The sequence below is a fragment of the Rhamphochromis sp. 'chilingali' genome (genome assembly GCF_963969265.1).
Source record: "Rhamphochromis sp. 'chilingali' genome assembly, chromosome: 15".
In the NCBI taxonomy this organism is placed as follows: Eukaryota; Metazoa; Chordata; class Actinopteri; order Cichliformes; family Cichlidae; genus Rhamphochromis; species Rhamphochromis sp. 'chilingali'.
The window spans coordinates 19,223,846-19,241,663 of NC_137942.1; the positions used below are offsets into that span (position 1 = coordinate 19,223,846).

The window sequence follows — 17,818 nt, forward strand, 5'->3', positions numbered from 1 at the left end:
TTACGCTGAACTGCAGTTAGCTGAGTATAATCACTAAGACTATGGTGTAAGGTAGTAGAAAAATAGCCCGAAACAGCTTCAATTGCTAGAAAATGGGTATGTAATGGATTGTGGCTAAATAAATGAAGGTAATGGATTGCAATTTGTATATACGCACACAAACATGAACCATGTTGTCTGAAGTGGCATCTCCCTGTGAGTCAGACCTACAATGAACTTGCGCAATCGTGCAGGTTTGTAACACTGGGGCTTTGTTTCTGATTTCACGTTGTTCTCCACGGTGCTGAATTGTGGTGCTGTCCATTGTCCTGAAGTGATGCCAAGGATAGCAGTCATCAGGTTTTTCTTAGTCGAATTGAAATTGTATTGAAATACAATTGTATTGCCAAAGTTGTATCAAAGTAAAATACCAACAAAACAAAAGAACAGTAAAAAAAAAAATGTATCTACCAGAATATCGATGCTTCTGATCAGCATTTAAATTTTGTATCCTGCATGCCCTTGAGGAGGGGTCAGTATCTCTCATGGCCGAATTCTTTGCTTAAGTGCACACAGAGCGAAACGATCCCCTTCTGACATATTTGAGGCGTTTAAGGTGGCAAAGTATCGACTGGCTTTCACACGTGCCGCACGCCTCTGCTGATTCGATTTGTTAGATTTGCCAGGCACCCTTAAATCTCTATATGCTAGATGATTTCCCATTCACTGACACGGCTATGTGTGGAGTCAATCAATTAGCTCACATACAAGGGGATGTTGTCCTGGACCAGACTTTGGGCTTTCTCTCTTCTTCTTAGGGGCTTAATATAATGTGGCACCAGCATTTTGCTGAAGGTGTATATTGGGTGATTACATATGACAACAGCTCTTTGCCACCGTTCTCCCGCGTCCACTTGGAGGTTTGCTTTCAAAACGATGTGTTTTAGGTAAAAAAAAAAAAAAAAAACAAAAAACAAAAGAAAAGAAAAGAAAAGAAAAGAAAAGAAAAAAAGAAAGAAAGAAATGCTTTAAGGTGGAATGGTGGTGTGTGCAGAAATGTTGTCACTATGAAATAAATCACATCATCTCTCGGCGCCGTCCATCCACCTCCCCTGTCTCCCCTCTGTGTTGTCACTGAAAATATTTGCTGTTTTGCTTGGGCCTTAGCGCAGACCATATGGTCACACCTTCAGCAGGCACCGGTGTTTTCGGTGGAGCGATGATGAAAGCCTCGAGGAGAGGAGAGTGAGGGAACGATGAAGGCAGGAAAGAAGATCCTAGACTCAGTTTCAGGGAGGAAGGGAGGGAGTGAGGAGTGCTCTCTTCGTCCATTAATTTCCAAATGTCTGTTGCTAAGAATAGCCTGCCCCCCCCCTCCCGCGCGCGCGCACACACACGCACACACACACGCACACACCACCTTCCCTAACAAACACACGCAGGATCGCGCGTACACACATTGACGCGCCTTTACTGACGAGCCCGTGTGCGCGCAGTCATTGTCAGCTTGGGTTGCAGCTGTATCTTTGCAAGAGCTGCATAATGCCCCCCCCCCCCCCCCCCCCCCCCCCCCCAGCATCCTTCCCACCCCGTCGCCATACGTACATTTGCGCGCGCACAGTTCCCCTCCGCCGCACACACGCTCCTAATAAAAAAGTCCCTACAATACTTATTTTGAAGAAGACAGACAAGAGTGTCCGCCTCAGTTTGACAACAGCGGGATATCTGTGTTTCAGTTCAGCCGGACAGGGCTATGTAGCCCGAATCACCTTAAAAGAAACAGGCGAGTAGGCGATGCCTCCATCCCTGACACAGGTCTGGAAGTTGGACGCGCTGCGTGCGTCATGTGCTCTGGCTGCAGAACTGAGCAGACTCCCATTCTAGTTCACACAAGCTGAGAGACACCGCGAGGAGCGATTTATTTCATTTATAGACAGACTCGGGCCCGAATCCCAGGGAAACAGTCAGTCCCCTCCCTTTCATCCTGTCACCATCCATTCACCGATCCATCGATCCATCCTGTCCGTTCGTCCCTCTCTCCCTCCCCTTGGGGGCTGCCGGACGAGCAGAGAAGAGAAGAGGCCTTGAGGAACGGACTACTCCAATGAGAGAGAGAGAGGGAGAGAGCGAGAGGTACGAAGGACGCTCTGCCAGGACATTTGAGCTCATCGGTGCGGACGAAGGTAGACTTTTTTCTTTAAAGGCGGGAATGGTGATGGACTTTCGTACTGCTACACCTAGAATGGCCAAACCAAGATCATGAGAGGGTGTAAAGCGGCGGAGAAGCGACCGTCTTACCCTTGTCTTTGACGCCGTCGCTCGCGTGTCCCTTGCTCGGCTTCTGGATGGCCACGCAGGTGAGGGATAGAAGATGATGGGTGCTGATGAAATCGTTTGAGAAAATTATTCCACCTAAGACAGCATTGACACCGATGATTCACGGAAAAACGGTATTTGTTCTGTCTCATTGCTGCCTTCTGAAATTTCACATTCTGAAATAAGGCTCGTGAATAGCAAATGTCACATTTTTCCGGTCCAAAGGTTTGTGGAGTGTACTGGTAAAACAACTGTAAGGTGGCTGGAGCCACGTTATTACCACACACTGTACCAAACATTGCGGATGTTTCAGAAATAAATAAATAATAGTAGCTTTTCCATTTCAATGCCTTTAAGTCTGTGGAAACGCGACTGTTTCCAAAATGCCGACCTGAACGCCAGTGACTGTCGTGGATAGCTGTAAGCTGTTTTATTATTTATTTATTTTTATTTTAACAATCTTATTTATCGAGGCCTGTGTTATACTCGGGCGTTAACGTTGTCAGAGCAAAGACATGAAACGTCCAGCAAGGTGCAGGAAGCTCGGGTGCGCTCTGAGGCAGGCTTGTACCGTAGGCAACATGAAACATTCATGTTAACTCGCTACAGTCTCACCATGATTTCATGTTGGGAGCGAACCCTGCTTTATATGGACATAAGAGTGGACAAAGACTGAGAAACCCCACAGCACTACCCTACAGTGCAACCAGTCAGCCAACCGACCACACATTTAATTTCCTCACACCCACAATTGGCCGTTGGCAGAGACGCACAGAAAAGGAGACAGTACATGGGCGTCCTCGTCTGCTAAAACCAAGCGCTGCAAAACTGCTCGCCGGGTGCAGGTGTTCAGCATAAGCTTACAAGACAACCCGTTGTGCATATGAGACGTTCTGATCCAGATGGGATGTAATGTTGTGTGGTTGCACAGCTGAGCATTGGTCTCCTTCTCCGCTGCTTCGTGAAGATTGGCTTTTGGTGTCCAGAGAATGGCGCGGTTCGGAGACGAGGTACCAGCCAGGTATGGCGGAGGACCTGGCGGAGGAGGCCCGGGAGGCCGGGGTGGTAGCAGGCAAGGAGGACCCCATGGACACGGCCACGGACACGGTCATGGGCATGGTCACGGGCATGGCCACGGCCCACCTGGAGGGCCCGGGGCCCAGAGAATGTACAAGCAGTCTATGGCGCAGAGAGCCCGGACAATGGCACTGTATAACCCCATCCCCGTACGCCAGAACTGCTTCACTGTCAACCGTTCGCTGTTCATTTTCAGCGAGGACAACTTCGTGAGAAAATACGCCAAAAAGATCACCGAATGGCCATATCCTTTACCATGTGTGCAGTGGGTAAACGCCTTTATAGGCCTTACCTACAGGTAGGCCTGTGTGCAGACAGCTGTTTTTAATAATGTTTCACTTTTTCCCCGTTAAATGAGCTGCAGACTTTACGTTATGTCCCAGTATCAAACAAGCAGATCCATCCGTGCAAGTCACGAATGAGGTATAGGCTACAGTAGGTGACAGAGGAGTTGCTGGGTGTTTAATTAATAGTCAATTAACGAGGGTGGTTCTGTAACAGTGGACCATTCTGATCACCATTAATCACATTTGTTTGCATTTTCACATCGCAATCCCGCGAGACTTGTTTGATATACGCTTCCTAAGTGGTGTGTGTGTGTGTGTGTGGTTTGAGTTTGTGGTGGAGGTATAGGGGGCGCATCTGGTTGCTGATGTCAGCATGTGCAGTATAATCACAATGCCCAGCCAGGGTATACAGAAACAGGAGGAAGGAGCAGAGGAGGTGGGGGAACCAAAAGAGAGAAAAGGAATTTAGATTAGTTAAATGTGTGTGTACGTGTGTTCTTGTGGCAACGCACACAAGTTCCCATATCAGCACGATGCAGGTGTCCTATATGATGTGTATGTGTGTGTGTGGCAGAGAGACAGAGGGAGAGAGGGGGGTGGTGGTAGTGGTGGGGGGGGGGGGGGGGGGGGGGGTAATAACTCAAGTATGCCAGTGTGAATATAGAAACTTGCAAATTTTGTGGATGCTCATCTTAATCACAGAAGATGCAGGTGTCACTGAATGAATGTGTCATCATTTCACACTGTGTGCGTGCGTGTGTGTGTGCTTGTGTAGGCCTACTCCAACCACTAAGTGTGACAGTGTTGCATTTCCAGCAATCCCCTGCATTTTCACATTTCTGAAACCAGCAGGTTTCCTAGGGAGAGAAAATGAAAAGTGATTTCGGTATTTTCATTTCCAGGATTTGTGTATGCAGGCATGAATGCATGCAAATGTGGAAGTGAGTTTCTGTGCAACTGTTAATGACAAGAGGGAAAATTGGAGTAATGATTATATTGATCTATGCTGATGCTTGAGCCATGACATAACTACACACACTAATTGGGTTGTTCCTGTGCATAGATACTTAGAGCGCCTCTGAATCATGTCTTAGTGACTAAATGACAGATGTGTTGCTGAGCAAACGCAAGAGTGTGCAGGGATTTTGAGGTTATATGTGTATGTATACATTACCACCGAATCAACAGTTAAACATACAGTCAACTTGCTTACTGAGAGCATGAATTGTTTTTATTAACAACCACTTGTGCTTTTCCTATTATAGCAAATTGTCTGAAGAAGTCACTTTACAAACTGTCGTATCCGTTACCAGATAGCTTCACATTATGAAATAAAATATAGTTTCTTTTCTTTTCAGTTTGTTTGGATTTTTTTCTTCCGAGCATATTTGGTAGTGCCTGCAAAGATAACGCTAATGAAGACAGGGCATTGTTCACTTTTTGCTTATTTGATCTAATATTTCTTGTCTTTTATTCCTTCATCAGACTTTGTAGCAGACTGTAGAGATAGACCAAATGAGAAGAGTGGTATTCACTGTCACATGCAAAACCACATACACATACATACGCTCTTAGGCCACAAGGACACCCCAATCCTAATTATGTAAATAGCTGTACAGCCAATGATAGAAGCTGATTTTTCTCAGTTTTATGTAATTCTGTGTGCCATGGTTGAAGTTTTTGCCTCTCTCTGTAGTTGTTTTGCATTCCTTTGTGGTCACGTTGGATCTCTTTGAAACCATTTAGAATAATTTTGCATGTCTTTGTCCACATTTTGTGTCTTGTGTGATTCATTTGCATTTTGTGCATTTTTCTTGTTGTTTTAAAATTTGAGCTATATTTGAGTTTTTAACAAAAAGCTAGCTTTTTCTTATAAAAAAAAGGGAAGGGGTTGAGAGACATGATGATGTCACATGCAAAACCACCACCCAGTGTAAGGTTGGTGCCACAGCTTCCATAAATTAAATTAACTAAATATTTTTTAATGTCTCTCTAATGTTAATCCATCAGTATGCGTAAACTATTTAATCCAAATCATATTTTTATTGCTAAAATATAATTATTGTTGTTGCCTGTGAATTTTCAAATGCGTTGTTTTATAGAAAAGCAGAAGAAATAGTGAAACACACATTTTTTTTTATTAAGATGCCAAACTACAGTTACCTACCTTTCTGAACAACAACCAAAAAAAGTTTTATTATACATGATTAATTTCTGACTTTCATAAGAAGTCCAGTGTGGCGGCTCAAATTTGTGTATAAATATAAAGGCACTTTTTTGTTTGCCTAATAACTAACAATACAGCTTTTAGACTTTTTTTTAAGACAGGCAGCCCAATAAATCAGTCAAGCACTTTTTAAATGGTTTTGTTTTTGTTACGGCAGCATTGGGGTGTTGGTTTACCTCCCGATAATTACTTACTTATTGTTAATTATGAGGTGTAACTATTACCTGTTTTCTCTGGAAGCTCCTGTTTCCCCTTCTGTCTGCAAACATTTTAAATTACAGAGCTTTACCTGGGCATAAGGTTGCTCAATACATACACAACATTAAATTAAATCTACTACATAAAACAACAGTGAATGCTGCTCATGAAATGTAATTGATGGATTTGAACCTGCAATACATGCAAGTGTTGCATGCTGAGTTATTTGGTAGATTTAACTGACTGTTTTTTTTCTGAGTGCAGACTGAAACAGCTTTTTGATTCACCAGACGTGTGAGTCTCAGTGGACTCACTAACAGGTCGAACCGTGACCTGCGGCTTTATTTAGTTGTGAACTGAGCCCGTGGGAGTGCCACATAAATAACTGTGCTCTCACGTGCACATTTACATACACTAGGCTAATATTTGGTCATTTAAATAGAAATAGCATCATGGGGTGCAGTCTCAATACTGCGTCATTTCATTTTTATAAAAAACAAACAAACTGTGAATAGTTTAGAAGTAGTGCTCAGATGCGATTTAATCCTAGCTTTTTCCCTTTTGTTACAACAATATTTATCTGAAAAATAATTGGCGCTTTGATGATATGCTGAAAAGAGGGATATCTAATATGTCGGTCCGTAAGTGTTCAATTTGAAATATGTGAAGTGTGAAGGTCATAGCATATGATTCACATCATTTATAGTCATAAATTCAACGACCCCTCACGGACCCTATGGATAGGGGCATTGTCATCCTGGAAGAGATCACACCCAACAGGATAGAAATATTTCATCCCAGGACAACGGTGATCACTCACAACTTCAGAGTGATTTGCAGTGATCTCCCTCCAAGGGAGGTCTCAAACAAGCCAGAAAAAGCCTCCCGTAACATACAAGTCTTACCAGATCCCCTCACTGTTCTACAGTTTCCCTTTAATTCGTCACCAATCTATAAATTAAACTAATTTTCTAAACAATAAATGCATTTAGAGATATACATTTTAGCATTAACTATATTTTACAAATAATGTCAATTACTATCAAACAAACAAATCACAAGTGACAAAATTCTTTCTACCAAATTTATGTAAAAAATGTGTCATCTTTCAGAGCTCCAGACTTCAGTCCATAGGTTGGTTCCACTGGGCAAGTGTCGGAACTTAGGAGTCACAGGACACAGGAACTCTTTGGTTGCTAATTAAATGACTGCTGTGGGTTATATGTTGATAGGAAAGTGTGAGCTACTTAACAGTGAATAGTTATTTCCAGTAATGGCAAACCCCACACACACTTTGCTTAGACTTTTAGGGGCTGATTGACATCATACACACGCTTATAACCATTTTTGAAAATAATTGGTATCATTGAGTATCTTTGGCAGCACAATGTCTGCAGTTTTAACAAGGTAATGTGTGCAGTCACAGTGAGTCAGCTAGCTAGAAGTGAGTAAGGCTAGTTAGAATAAAAAGTTAGTGTAAAAAGTTGGTACCAGAACAAAGGTAACCGTTAAAACTGAGCTGGCAACAATTCAGTGTCAAAGACTTAAATGTTATCTTGTGGAGGCTCTTTCTGGTGTGTCATAACAGTTAAGAGCTGAAACAATAGTAATTAAATTACATTTTAGTCGTATTCATCAATAAACAATCCTGTATTTGAACAAGTATTATGAATTATTCTGTCGCAATAATGTCTGTACCTGAAATTACTGCACAATGCATGTTAGAGCATATAGCAGAGGGAAGCTGAAACTAAAAGGGTCATCTAATAGGAATGACCTTGTCCAAGGGTGTCAGGTGTCACCCAATGAGATTCTGTAAACCCTGCAAATGCATTTTCATGTAATTCATTTTTTTCTGTTTAAGTAATGTGTCGTGCTGGGTCAGCTTAGGTAATCTACATCTATGCATTACACACAAATTTTTTAACATGTGCAGACAAACACATACACACTGACGCAGCTTTACAAGTAGACACTGCATGTACACCATATGGTGCCATTGCATCATCATCGTCAATTGTTTTTTTGTTGTTTTTTTGTAAATAGAGAAGTCTATATGCAGTATATTCTATCTATAGCAACACTGTTCTCATGAAATGGAACACAAATTATGCCTTTTAATAATCTTAATGTGGGCGTGAGGGAGATTTAAGAATTTCTGGTGGCCTCTTAATATTTTGTTGCTATATATAATGTGTAAAACTCAGTATTCAGAACTCTGTAACCTGACACGTTGCCTGGGCATCCAGTGCCATTGAAGATTTTCTTCAAACATTCTGCATACGCTGTAGGTGCCATTATCAGTCGTGCTTATGTTTATTATATATGTTTACACCTATTTTTCTAATGATGGTTCCTTAATTTCCTTGCACAAATGGTGAAATATTCAACATCCAAAAGCTTTATTTATATACAAATGCATTTATCAGATTTTTAATAGTATTAATAGAAACAATAAATTTTTTCAGGGTCTGTATATGCTGTAAGGCAATGGTGTGCTTGTGCTCTGTGTTCATGCCAGTACACTAAAGGGCATTTTTTAAATCATATTATAGTTTTGTATTTGATGCTAGACATGGATAATGCTTTGGAACTGGAGACAACAATGACTGACCATTAAAGATGGGCAAATTTGGCCTTTTTGTGGGGTGTGTGTGTGTGTGTGGGGGGGGGGGGGGGGGGGGGGGGGGGTCATTCTTAAAAAGCTTTTATTAAGACATGACTAATACTTTGGTATCAATTCAACAGGAAAATTCAGGAAACAGTGTATTTGTTTTTCTGTGGTATTAAAAGTGTAACAGATGCTGTAAAGACCATAGATACTGGGTGGCTGAGGCTGGTGCGATGAAGATTATTGGAAGGAATTTTTTAACAGTGCAATATGAGATAGTTGCACCATTGGTTTTGTTTTTGCAGAACACTTAATTCGTTCAAATTTTAGTCAAATTTAATGAGCTTTATTGGCTTTTGTGTTTCTTTAATGACAGAGGTTGATAATTGATAAAAAAGTACATTTTTAAATAGTCTTATAGCCGAAGCTTTAAATTGTGTTTTTGCAGACAGTTACCATTGTGGTACCTAAAGGAAAATTCTAATAACAAGCAAATAAAAATGATTACCTACATCATTTAAAAGGTTATTAAAATATAAGAAATAGAGTGTGGAAGTGCTTTAAATTTTTCATACTTTTGTAGGACAGGCTGATTGAAGTTTCCTACATTCGCTGACATATGCTGTTTGGTATGATATTTTATTAATTGCCTTTTGGGAAACCCACTGGGATTTTTCAGGAGTGTCTGTCTGAGTTCTGCACTGAGACATACAGAGAAAAGCAGGAAATTGTACTTACTGTTTATCAGTGTTGGGACTAACGCGTTATTAAGTAACGCGTTACAGTAACTACGTTATTATTGTGGTAACGAGCACGGTAACTAGTTATTATGCCAAAACCAGGAACGCGTTACTCGTTACTGGGATTTAGATAGGCTCGTTATTCGTTACTTGTGTGGTGGCTATCGCGGAGCTTCCACAGATTCAATAATATTAGCAAGTGGTGGAAGCCAGCAAGTGGATGAAGAAAAAGGGAGGCAGGAGGAGAGACCCGAAGCGGCCGCTGGTCCGAGAGTGTCAGGTGAACTGAACTTCAGGTAAGAAGTTATAACCTGCAGTCCATCTGGGTCAGATATGAACCAAGTTTAGGTGGAGTTTATTTTAGTTATGCTGACTTTTTCGTACTGCGTGCTAGCTAGCATGACGGAGTTTCTATACAGCTGGGTGGGTGCTATGATACTGATGTTGAACTTTATTTTGTTCATAAGGTTAATTATTAGAGTTGCCAACCGTCCCGTAAAAAACGGAATCGTCTCATATTCAGAGAAAATATTGAGCGTTTCGTATTGAGGTGAAAAGGAACAGTTTGTCCCGGACTTCAGCTACAATGAAAAAGACACAAAGCTGGAGTTATTCTGTGTTTACGCCGCACAGCTGCTTCTTCTTCTCTCATCCTCTCACCCTCCCTCTCCTGTTTCTACTTCAATCATGAAACTGATCAATGATCAGCTGATCGGCTTTTCTCTCTTGTTTGTTTATCGCCCACTTTGCGCCAGAAAGAGGAAACCAGCGGATGTCGCGGTAAACAACAGCAGCACTTTTAAGCTTGATCAGCTGTTGTTAGAATTTATTTAATATTAATTTCTAGTATCAGCTGATGTTTGCTGGAGCCACAGCTGTAAACCTGCTGGTTATGATATTGGTTTGGTTATGTGATGAGAGGGAAACATGAAGATGAAACCAGGAGATGTCCTTACTGAATCATCAGAGCTGAACAGGTGATGGAGAAACAGGTTTACCTTTTAGTTAACATGAATGAGTTGAAGGGAAGTTATGAACTGTTTCTGAGAGACTAATAACACCAGGATCCTTTTCTAAGCAGCTGACAGCTGGTAACTGTGCAGGGGCGGGTCTAGCAAAGTGTTGCCAGGGGTCCATGTAGGGCATTAAAAGGGAAAGGGGGGGCACAAAGAAATACTTTCTTATTCTCATTTAAAATGTCTCACTTTTAAAAAAAATAATTATCTGAGTCTTGCAACAAACAATTGATAGATTGATACATATATACCATCAGAACAGTGTACATCACTGTCACAACAGTGTTTATTTTCATTCAAAGGCTTTATGATTTTTCCTATAATGGTGGGCCGGTCTCTAGTCAAAATGCCCAGGACGATTTTTTTGTCCCAGTCCAGCCCTGTATGCAGCTCATCTTCAGTCTGGTGTTACCTACATCTTCCTATTCAGAAGGCAGAATTTCCGAGTTCTGAGTACAAGCACCACGACTGCAGTTTTCGTGTTTGATGTAAAAAGCAGGCTAGGATAGAATCAGGTGTGGGATTTCTCTTGTGGAAATGTGCACATTATTTTTTCCTTTCTATTGGTAGGTGGCACAGTGCACTTGTGGCAAGTAAGCAAGCTAGAAGACCGGCAATCTTGCTGGGTATCCAGTTACGGAAGCAACACATTAACAAGAGAATTCTGAGTAAAACCAAAGTTACTTTCCCTAGTAACTAGTTACTCTGAAAGTAACGAGTAACTTGAAGTAATTGAGTTACTTTTGATAGAAGTAACTAGTAATGTAACTAAGTTACTAATTTAAAGTAACTTACCCAACACTGCTGTTTATACAGTGTCAATGTGGTCCAGGGAATATGGAGCTTTTTTCCACAAACAAAAAACAAAGTTATTTTTTGTCAGTCGAAAGTCAAAATTTGGGGCTAAATTTTTAAACTTTCAGGTAATTATCTCAAAAATGTGATTTATTAAGTACATCTAATAATAATAATAATAGCTTAATTCGGACTCCTGGATGGCCATTTTTAGTAGCTGCAACACGCTTTCTTTGTGAACATGAACATTTTGTAAGCCGATAATCATTGCAGAATCATAACTCTTTACTAGCTTTCCTCCAGACTGCTACTGTTAGCTGATAGCTAAAAACACCAGCTTAATTTTGTAGATACTGGACAGCCATCTCTTTGCTGCCTATTTGTTTCTCTTTCTGTCATTTGATACAGATGTACTTCTCATATGGGTTGTTTTTTTTTTTCTTCTTTTTTTAAAAAAATCCAGTGTGGTTATGTCCAAGAGTTCGTCTTTCACATCAGGCCAGACTAAAAATAACAGGAGCTGCTTGAAAAGAGCACTTTTCACTGATGATACACTGCCCTCCTTTCTTTAGCTCTCTTTCCTTTTATGTCCTCCAGTTCACATAGAGGTCTCATTGTAGCCACACTGCTAACAAAAAACTAAAATAGCAAGTCTTTGTTAAGAATGTGTTTTTCAAATGTCTTAACCTGTTGTGTTAGGTGAGGGTTACAGTGTTAAGATGAGGTAAAAGGCTGTTTCAGCTCTCCAAAATAACCCTTTTTTTGGACTCTTGCACTTTTGTTGTAATCAGCAGTATTTTTTGCTCTGCCTTGTCGGCTGGTTGGTTGGGGGGGACATGACTTGGAAAGCATACTTAATTTTGGGTGTAATTAAAGATGTTACTTTTTTAAGGATCCTTATTTTAGAACTGCAAACACATGTACGGTGTATTGGCAGCAATAAGAGGTAGTTTAAATCACACCTACACATACTTACAAATACAAAATTGAATATGTGAATCCCAAAAGTGAAAATCAAACATTTGGTTCACCAGAGAGATTGACAATGGGAAGACAGAAGCAGAGAGAGGAGGGTGGAAGTCAGTAAGCCTAATGAGAAACAATGGAGAGAGACAACCAAACTGCCTGTCTGCATATAAATCATTTAACACAAAGTGCTGGAGAGACAAACACTCTGGGACGGCCTGCTTGAATGCAACCTGGACTTCAACGCAAACTTGCTTTTGTCACTCAGACAAGCAGTGCACTGAGCAGCTACATGCCGAAAGCTAACATTGCCTTTATCTTAACCAAAACACCAAGTCTTGACCATAAATGGTATGTGGGAACCTTTTTGTTCTCACGACATCCCTAAATGTTGAGTAACATGCACACAATGAAAGCTAATGCCAATCCTTCCCTCTCTTTTCCTTCGTCTTTTTCTTTTACTCTTTTTCTCACTCACTTTGATTAATAGGATGTGATGTTTTGTCATCTCCTCTCACGTTTCACTACCTTTACTTTTCTCATTTGCTCAATTCCTGTCCATCATGCTTTCCTTCTCCTTCTCACAGTCCTACCATCATTGTTCCTCTCATTCCTCCCACTGCTCTTTGCCTAACTGGCTGCTTGAGCCTTTTGCTATGTTAGTCTAAAAATGTTAACGTTTTGACAGCTGCAACTTCATTCTCATTAAGTTTACTTATCTCTTACTGTTCCCGTTCAGCTCATGCACATGTATACCCTTCTTCATACCTTTATGAATCAATCGATATTTTTGGAATATTTATAAAACAGTGGTTTAAACGGGTGTGCTCTGCTGATATTGATCATCTGCAGGGCATGATATATGGTTTTTCATAGAAGTAGGGAACACTGAGTTCTCTGTGAGGTCTCTCTGTCTTTTTCCATTGTCTACTCTTTTCAAGCTGAAGACAACAGATAGCACAGTCATTTTTGGAACAAAATTGTTGTACAAAATACTTAATTTCTTTTTATGAACTGTTCTTTTTGCGGGGTGAAATATTGTGCACCACACATTTTCAGTCACTTAAAACATGGGTGCACAAGTTTGAATTTATTTTGGATTTTCTCTAATCCACAAAGGGTCAAAAGTATATGTACAGGCTCCAATATATGCATATAGTCACTTAAATCTTTTGATAATTGGTACTGAAGTTTCTACGATGTCTTTCAACTTGACAAGGCCAAGGCCTGTTAACTTCTCATTAGTGATCATGATTGACTACAACTGGCAGTTTGCTCCTTGGAGCATAAAAGGGATTTGCTTAACAGCACTAACTGGATTGTCCAAAACTCAGATAAATGAAAAAGTTCAAGGAAGTCAGTGACAATCTGTGACACAGAATGGTAGAGTTACACAACTAAACAACTGCAGATTCAAGATCATAAGTTCAAACAATTGGACACAAGTTGTGCCACCACTTTCCTCAATGTCTGTAAGAAGACCCAAACTGTCACAGTCAGATGAGAGAAAATTGTTTAAAGAGCAGCCCAGGAACCACCACGGCTCAAGCTTGTCTGAAACTGGAAACAGCTGAAACACCAGTTTGAAACTCAGAGAAGTGAGTTTTACATTGCCACGGACTGAAAGGGTGCCCACCAAGTAAGAAGCCGCTGCTCCAAGATCAACACCTTGAAGCTCAACTGAGATTTGTAGCTGTCCACGTGGACAGGTCAAATGTCTTCTAGAGAAAATTCTTTAGTCCGCCGAGACAAACATTGAGGCAAAATTACAAAAGTTTGGAGGAATAAAGGCGAAACATTCCTAATCTAAGAATTCTGTACCAAATGGTAGTAACAGCATCATGCTCTGGGACTGCTTTGCTGCCAGTGGTACTAGTGCATTGCATAAAGTGGATAGAATAATGGAGGAAGAGGACTACCTTCAAATTCTTGAACTTCTCTTCAGATCAACAATTGAAACTTGGACAATAGTGATTGTTTCAAAATGACAATAAGCACAAAAAGACATCAAACTTGGTTTTGGAATGAATAAAGCAGGCTAACATTAAGCATCTGGAATGGACTTCCCAAAGCCCCAACCTCAACTCTATTGAAAATGTATAGACTACATTTAAAAGCTGCCAAGAAACTCATTTAAATGCCAGTTATGCCAAAAAGAAACATCAAATATCCAACCAGAATTATGCCAGGAGCTTGTTGGTGGCTACCAAAGGCTTTTGGTCAAAGTGCAAGTAGCTACAAGACAGTTAACCAAATATCATTGGAGGCGTATGTTTATATTTGAGCCTGTGTGCATAAGTTTGACCTTGTGTGGATTAGAGATAATACATTAGAACTCGTGCAAGCAATTCTTGTTTTTTTTCTTAAAGTTGTTAAAGAGCTATGCTGTGCGTCATTCCACACTCAAAAAAGAACAGCTCATAAACTCATCAGAAGATCTAGCTTACCATGCCCTTACTTCAAGTAAGCTAAATGGGGTGACAGATCACAGAGAGTAAATGATGCATGTAAGCTACATTATTTCTCATATGGTACCAGTGAGTGCTATTTTAATATATTGTCAATGAGCAATTGGAGCAAAATCAAAATCATTGTGTTGTTTAGCAGCTAGCTGTGTGACAGAGATTTGGTTCTTTAAGTGAAATCCCCCAGTGCTAAACACCATCATGTTTTTGATTTAGATTTTTTTTTACCTCTTCGGTCATATTGTATCACTAGCGCTCGGCTTTAAATGTATTAAAAGACACAGACAATTCATAAAAACTACAGCTCACTTGTTAGCTAATGTATCTTATGAGCCTACAGTTGATGCTAGCTGTTTAAAACACATGCAATGAGCTGAAAATACTATCAGAACGCTTACACCCACTAATGACAATGACAGCCAATAATACATTATTTTTTAAGTAGACAATATTTCTTTCACTGGTGTAGACTGGACTCTCTCTCTCTCTCTCTCTCTCTCTCTCTCTCTCTCTCTCTCTCTTTGTGTCACCCACTATGTGCAGAGATGCACCTAGGCCAACTCTGCTGTTCCATCAGTGCCTCACAATTAGTGATACCACTACATTAATAGAGTGCTAAACCTCCCCAGCCCCCCATTAGTTAAGGTACTTCCTTAACTGCTCAATGGGGTCAAGATCTTGTGGCTGTGCTGGTCACTCTGTTATTGCAGCATATCAGCTGATTGCCTCTAGTCTAAATACTTTTCGCATAGATTGGTACTGTGCTTCAGTTAATTGTATACGATTCATATTTTGCTGAACAAATCTTCTACTTTACCATTTGAAAAACAAAACCACACTATCTAATTTCAGTTTCATGAAATCCTGTTTTTTTGTTTGTTTGCCCCCCTCCCCCAATCAAAACAAGAATGAACAGCTGACCAACTATGAATCTGGACAACCATCCTTTATCATAATATTTATCTATGAATGTGAATGAATGATCCTAAGCCTGTTGGTCACAAATCTGTTTGCCTATCCATGTTAACTGTATGCAGATAAAATTGATTCTCTTTTTCTTTCTCTTTTGCTTTTCATCCCCGTCTCCTTTCCCTTCAGATTTTTCTTATTTCCTTTTCTCTCAGCTCTGCGTTCGGGCTCTGCTGAATAATTCAGTCGCAAGTTCGGACGTGTGCGCGTGTGTGTCTCTCTGAGAATGTGTCTATGTCTGCGAGTGTGTGTGTGTATGTGTGGAGGGGCACAGTGACGTGGGGAAGAGCTATTTTTGGGATTTGGATACGTGAATAGAGAGAAAATAGAGAGAGAGAGAGTCTGTGATGGATTGATTTTTTCATGCTCATGTTTTTTGGTCACGTGTAGCAGCTGATACTACACAAACCCTGCTGGAAACCTGCACTCTACCTGCAGGGCGTGCTGGCATACGCTCAAGCTTGCACATTCGCGAGCACGCTTTGGTTGTGAAAAGCAAGTCAGTTCTCACCGTTAAATCAGCAAGTGCCATTCGATACACAAACAAACTTCTCATTAACATAATGTAAAAGAAAAAAAAGGGAAAAAAGAAAAGAAAGTCAAATGTTGCACTTTACATAGAGCGCAGACACACATACACACACAGCACCGTCAGCATCTTGTACGAAGTGACAACTCGGCTGTGTGTGGGTGATGAGGGAGAGGAGGCAGTGGCAGGGGTGAGATGCGGGCACAACATATGCTGTATGGAATAAACACGGAGGGAGAGTGGGCGGCTGTGAGGCCTTTACACACTGAATGATGCTAAGTGAGAGTAAGAGAGGCCAAGCAGGGCTAAACAGGCCTTTGGGTGCTCCCATTCGTTTGGCAAAGCAATCAAAGCTGTGTCAAATGTAAAATGTAAAACTTTTATTTTTGGTGCTGGTTGGACCAGCAGCATGAATTTGCTTTAATTCTGGAGGCATATTGTCTCATGTAAAGAGGCTTTGCAGTTAAGGAGGGAGTGTCACGGAGGAGCAGGGAGGACTCGGCACAGACTGAAATCTCAGAAAAACAGGTTTATTTACACACTCCAGGTGCACTATATACAGGTGAAGGAGAGGGGGGCCAGGGTTCCCAGGGGTGCGGAGAGGGGTCGGGAAAAGCGTCCAGAGTCACCAAACCAAGCACGAGAAATCTGCATACAGAGAACAAGAGTTAGCACGGAACTTTCACGGACAGAGCTCAAAACTGGCTGAGGCTAAAGTAGCACTGACGAGCGTTATTCAATAGTCCAGCGGCGAGGTGCTCTCAGTCACTGCCTTAAGTAGCGGGAGCAAACAAGGTGAGGAGCCACAGGTGATTGCCTACAGGTGGTGGAGGCCGGGAGCTCACAATGAGCTCCGCCCAGGCAGCGAGCAGAGAGAGAGGAGAGAGAGAAAAGACAAAACATAACATGTAGCCACACAGGGCCAGCCGAGCAGGCACGGGGACCATGACAGGGAGATACTGAAGGGATTATTTAAAATTACAAACTAATTTAAAGACCATTTAGTTTTTATTATTGCTGGATAATTCTTTAAAAAAAAAGCAAAACCCCCCAAAAAACTTTAATCCATTCCTGTTTTTTTTGTTGTTTTTTTTACCCAAATCTTCCTAAAAGCAAAACTGAAAGCCCAGATTTGAATTGCTAAAAGAAACATTAACTGCAGTTCATAAGAATCTATTGAAATCGCATAATGGTGGACTAAAATGGAGCACTTCAGCCGTGTCTCTTATCTTTAGGGCAGCTGATTATCAAAATAATTAGATCGGTTTTAACCACACTGCTTAATCCTATTCATTTGACCAAATCAGTGCTTCTGAGAGAAAAGTGATAAGCAAGTGAAGAAATGAGGAAATGATTTGAGCTGTTTTGCCACTGCTGCATAATGGAACAGGACCCAGAGAGAGAGAGAGAGAAGGGGACGGAGGGGAAAGAAGTGAGGGATATAAATAAACTGACAGAGAGAAAAGGGAAGGCTGCTAAGTTACGGTTCAACATCTTCCTGTTTGTCTTCTTGAAAACAACACAAACTCTTTTTGGCACATTTTTGAAAGCCAAATATGTGTTTGCAACACTGGTATTCATAAGTTACTTTGGATGTTTGTCAGCAAGAAAACAAACAACAAATGGTGAATGTAGGATACCTA

The 17,818-nt window shown here is 40.9% G+C and overlaps 1 protein-coding gene across 4 annotated transcripts in view; it reads left to right on the top strand.

Moving 5' to 3' along the window:
* Positions 1–2,115: 2,115 nt before the first annotated feature.
* The window catches only part of cacna1aa (calcium channel, voltage-dependent, P/Q type, alpha 1A subunit, a), a 91,361-nt gene continuing 75,658 nt past the window's right edge, over positions 2,116–17,818 (top strand). For all 4 annotated transcript variants that reach the window (XM_080904513.1, XM_080904514.1, XM_080904512.1 and 1 more), the window contains exon 1: positions 2,116–3,615. In XM_080904513.1, coding sequence (XP_080760639.1) covers positions 3,285–3,615 — 331 coding nt within the window. In that variant the 5' untranslated portion in view covers positions 2,116–3,284. The remainder of the gene's footprint in view (positions 3,616–17,818) is intronic.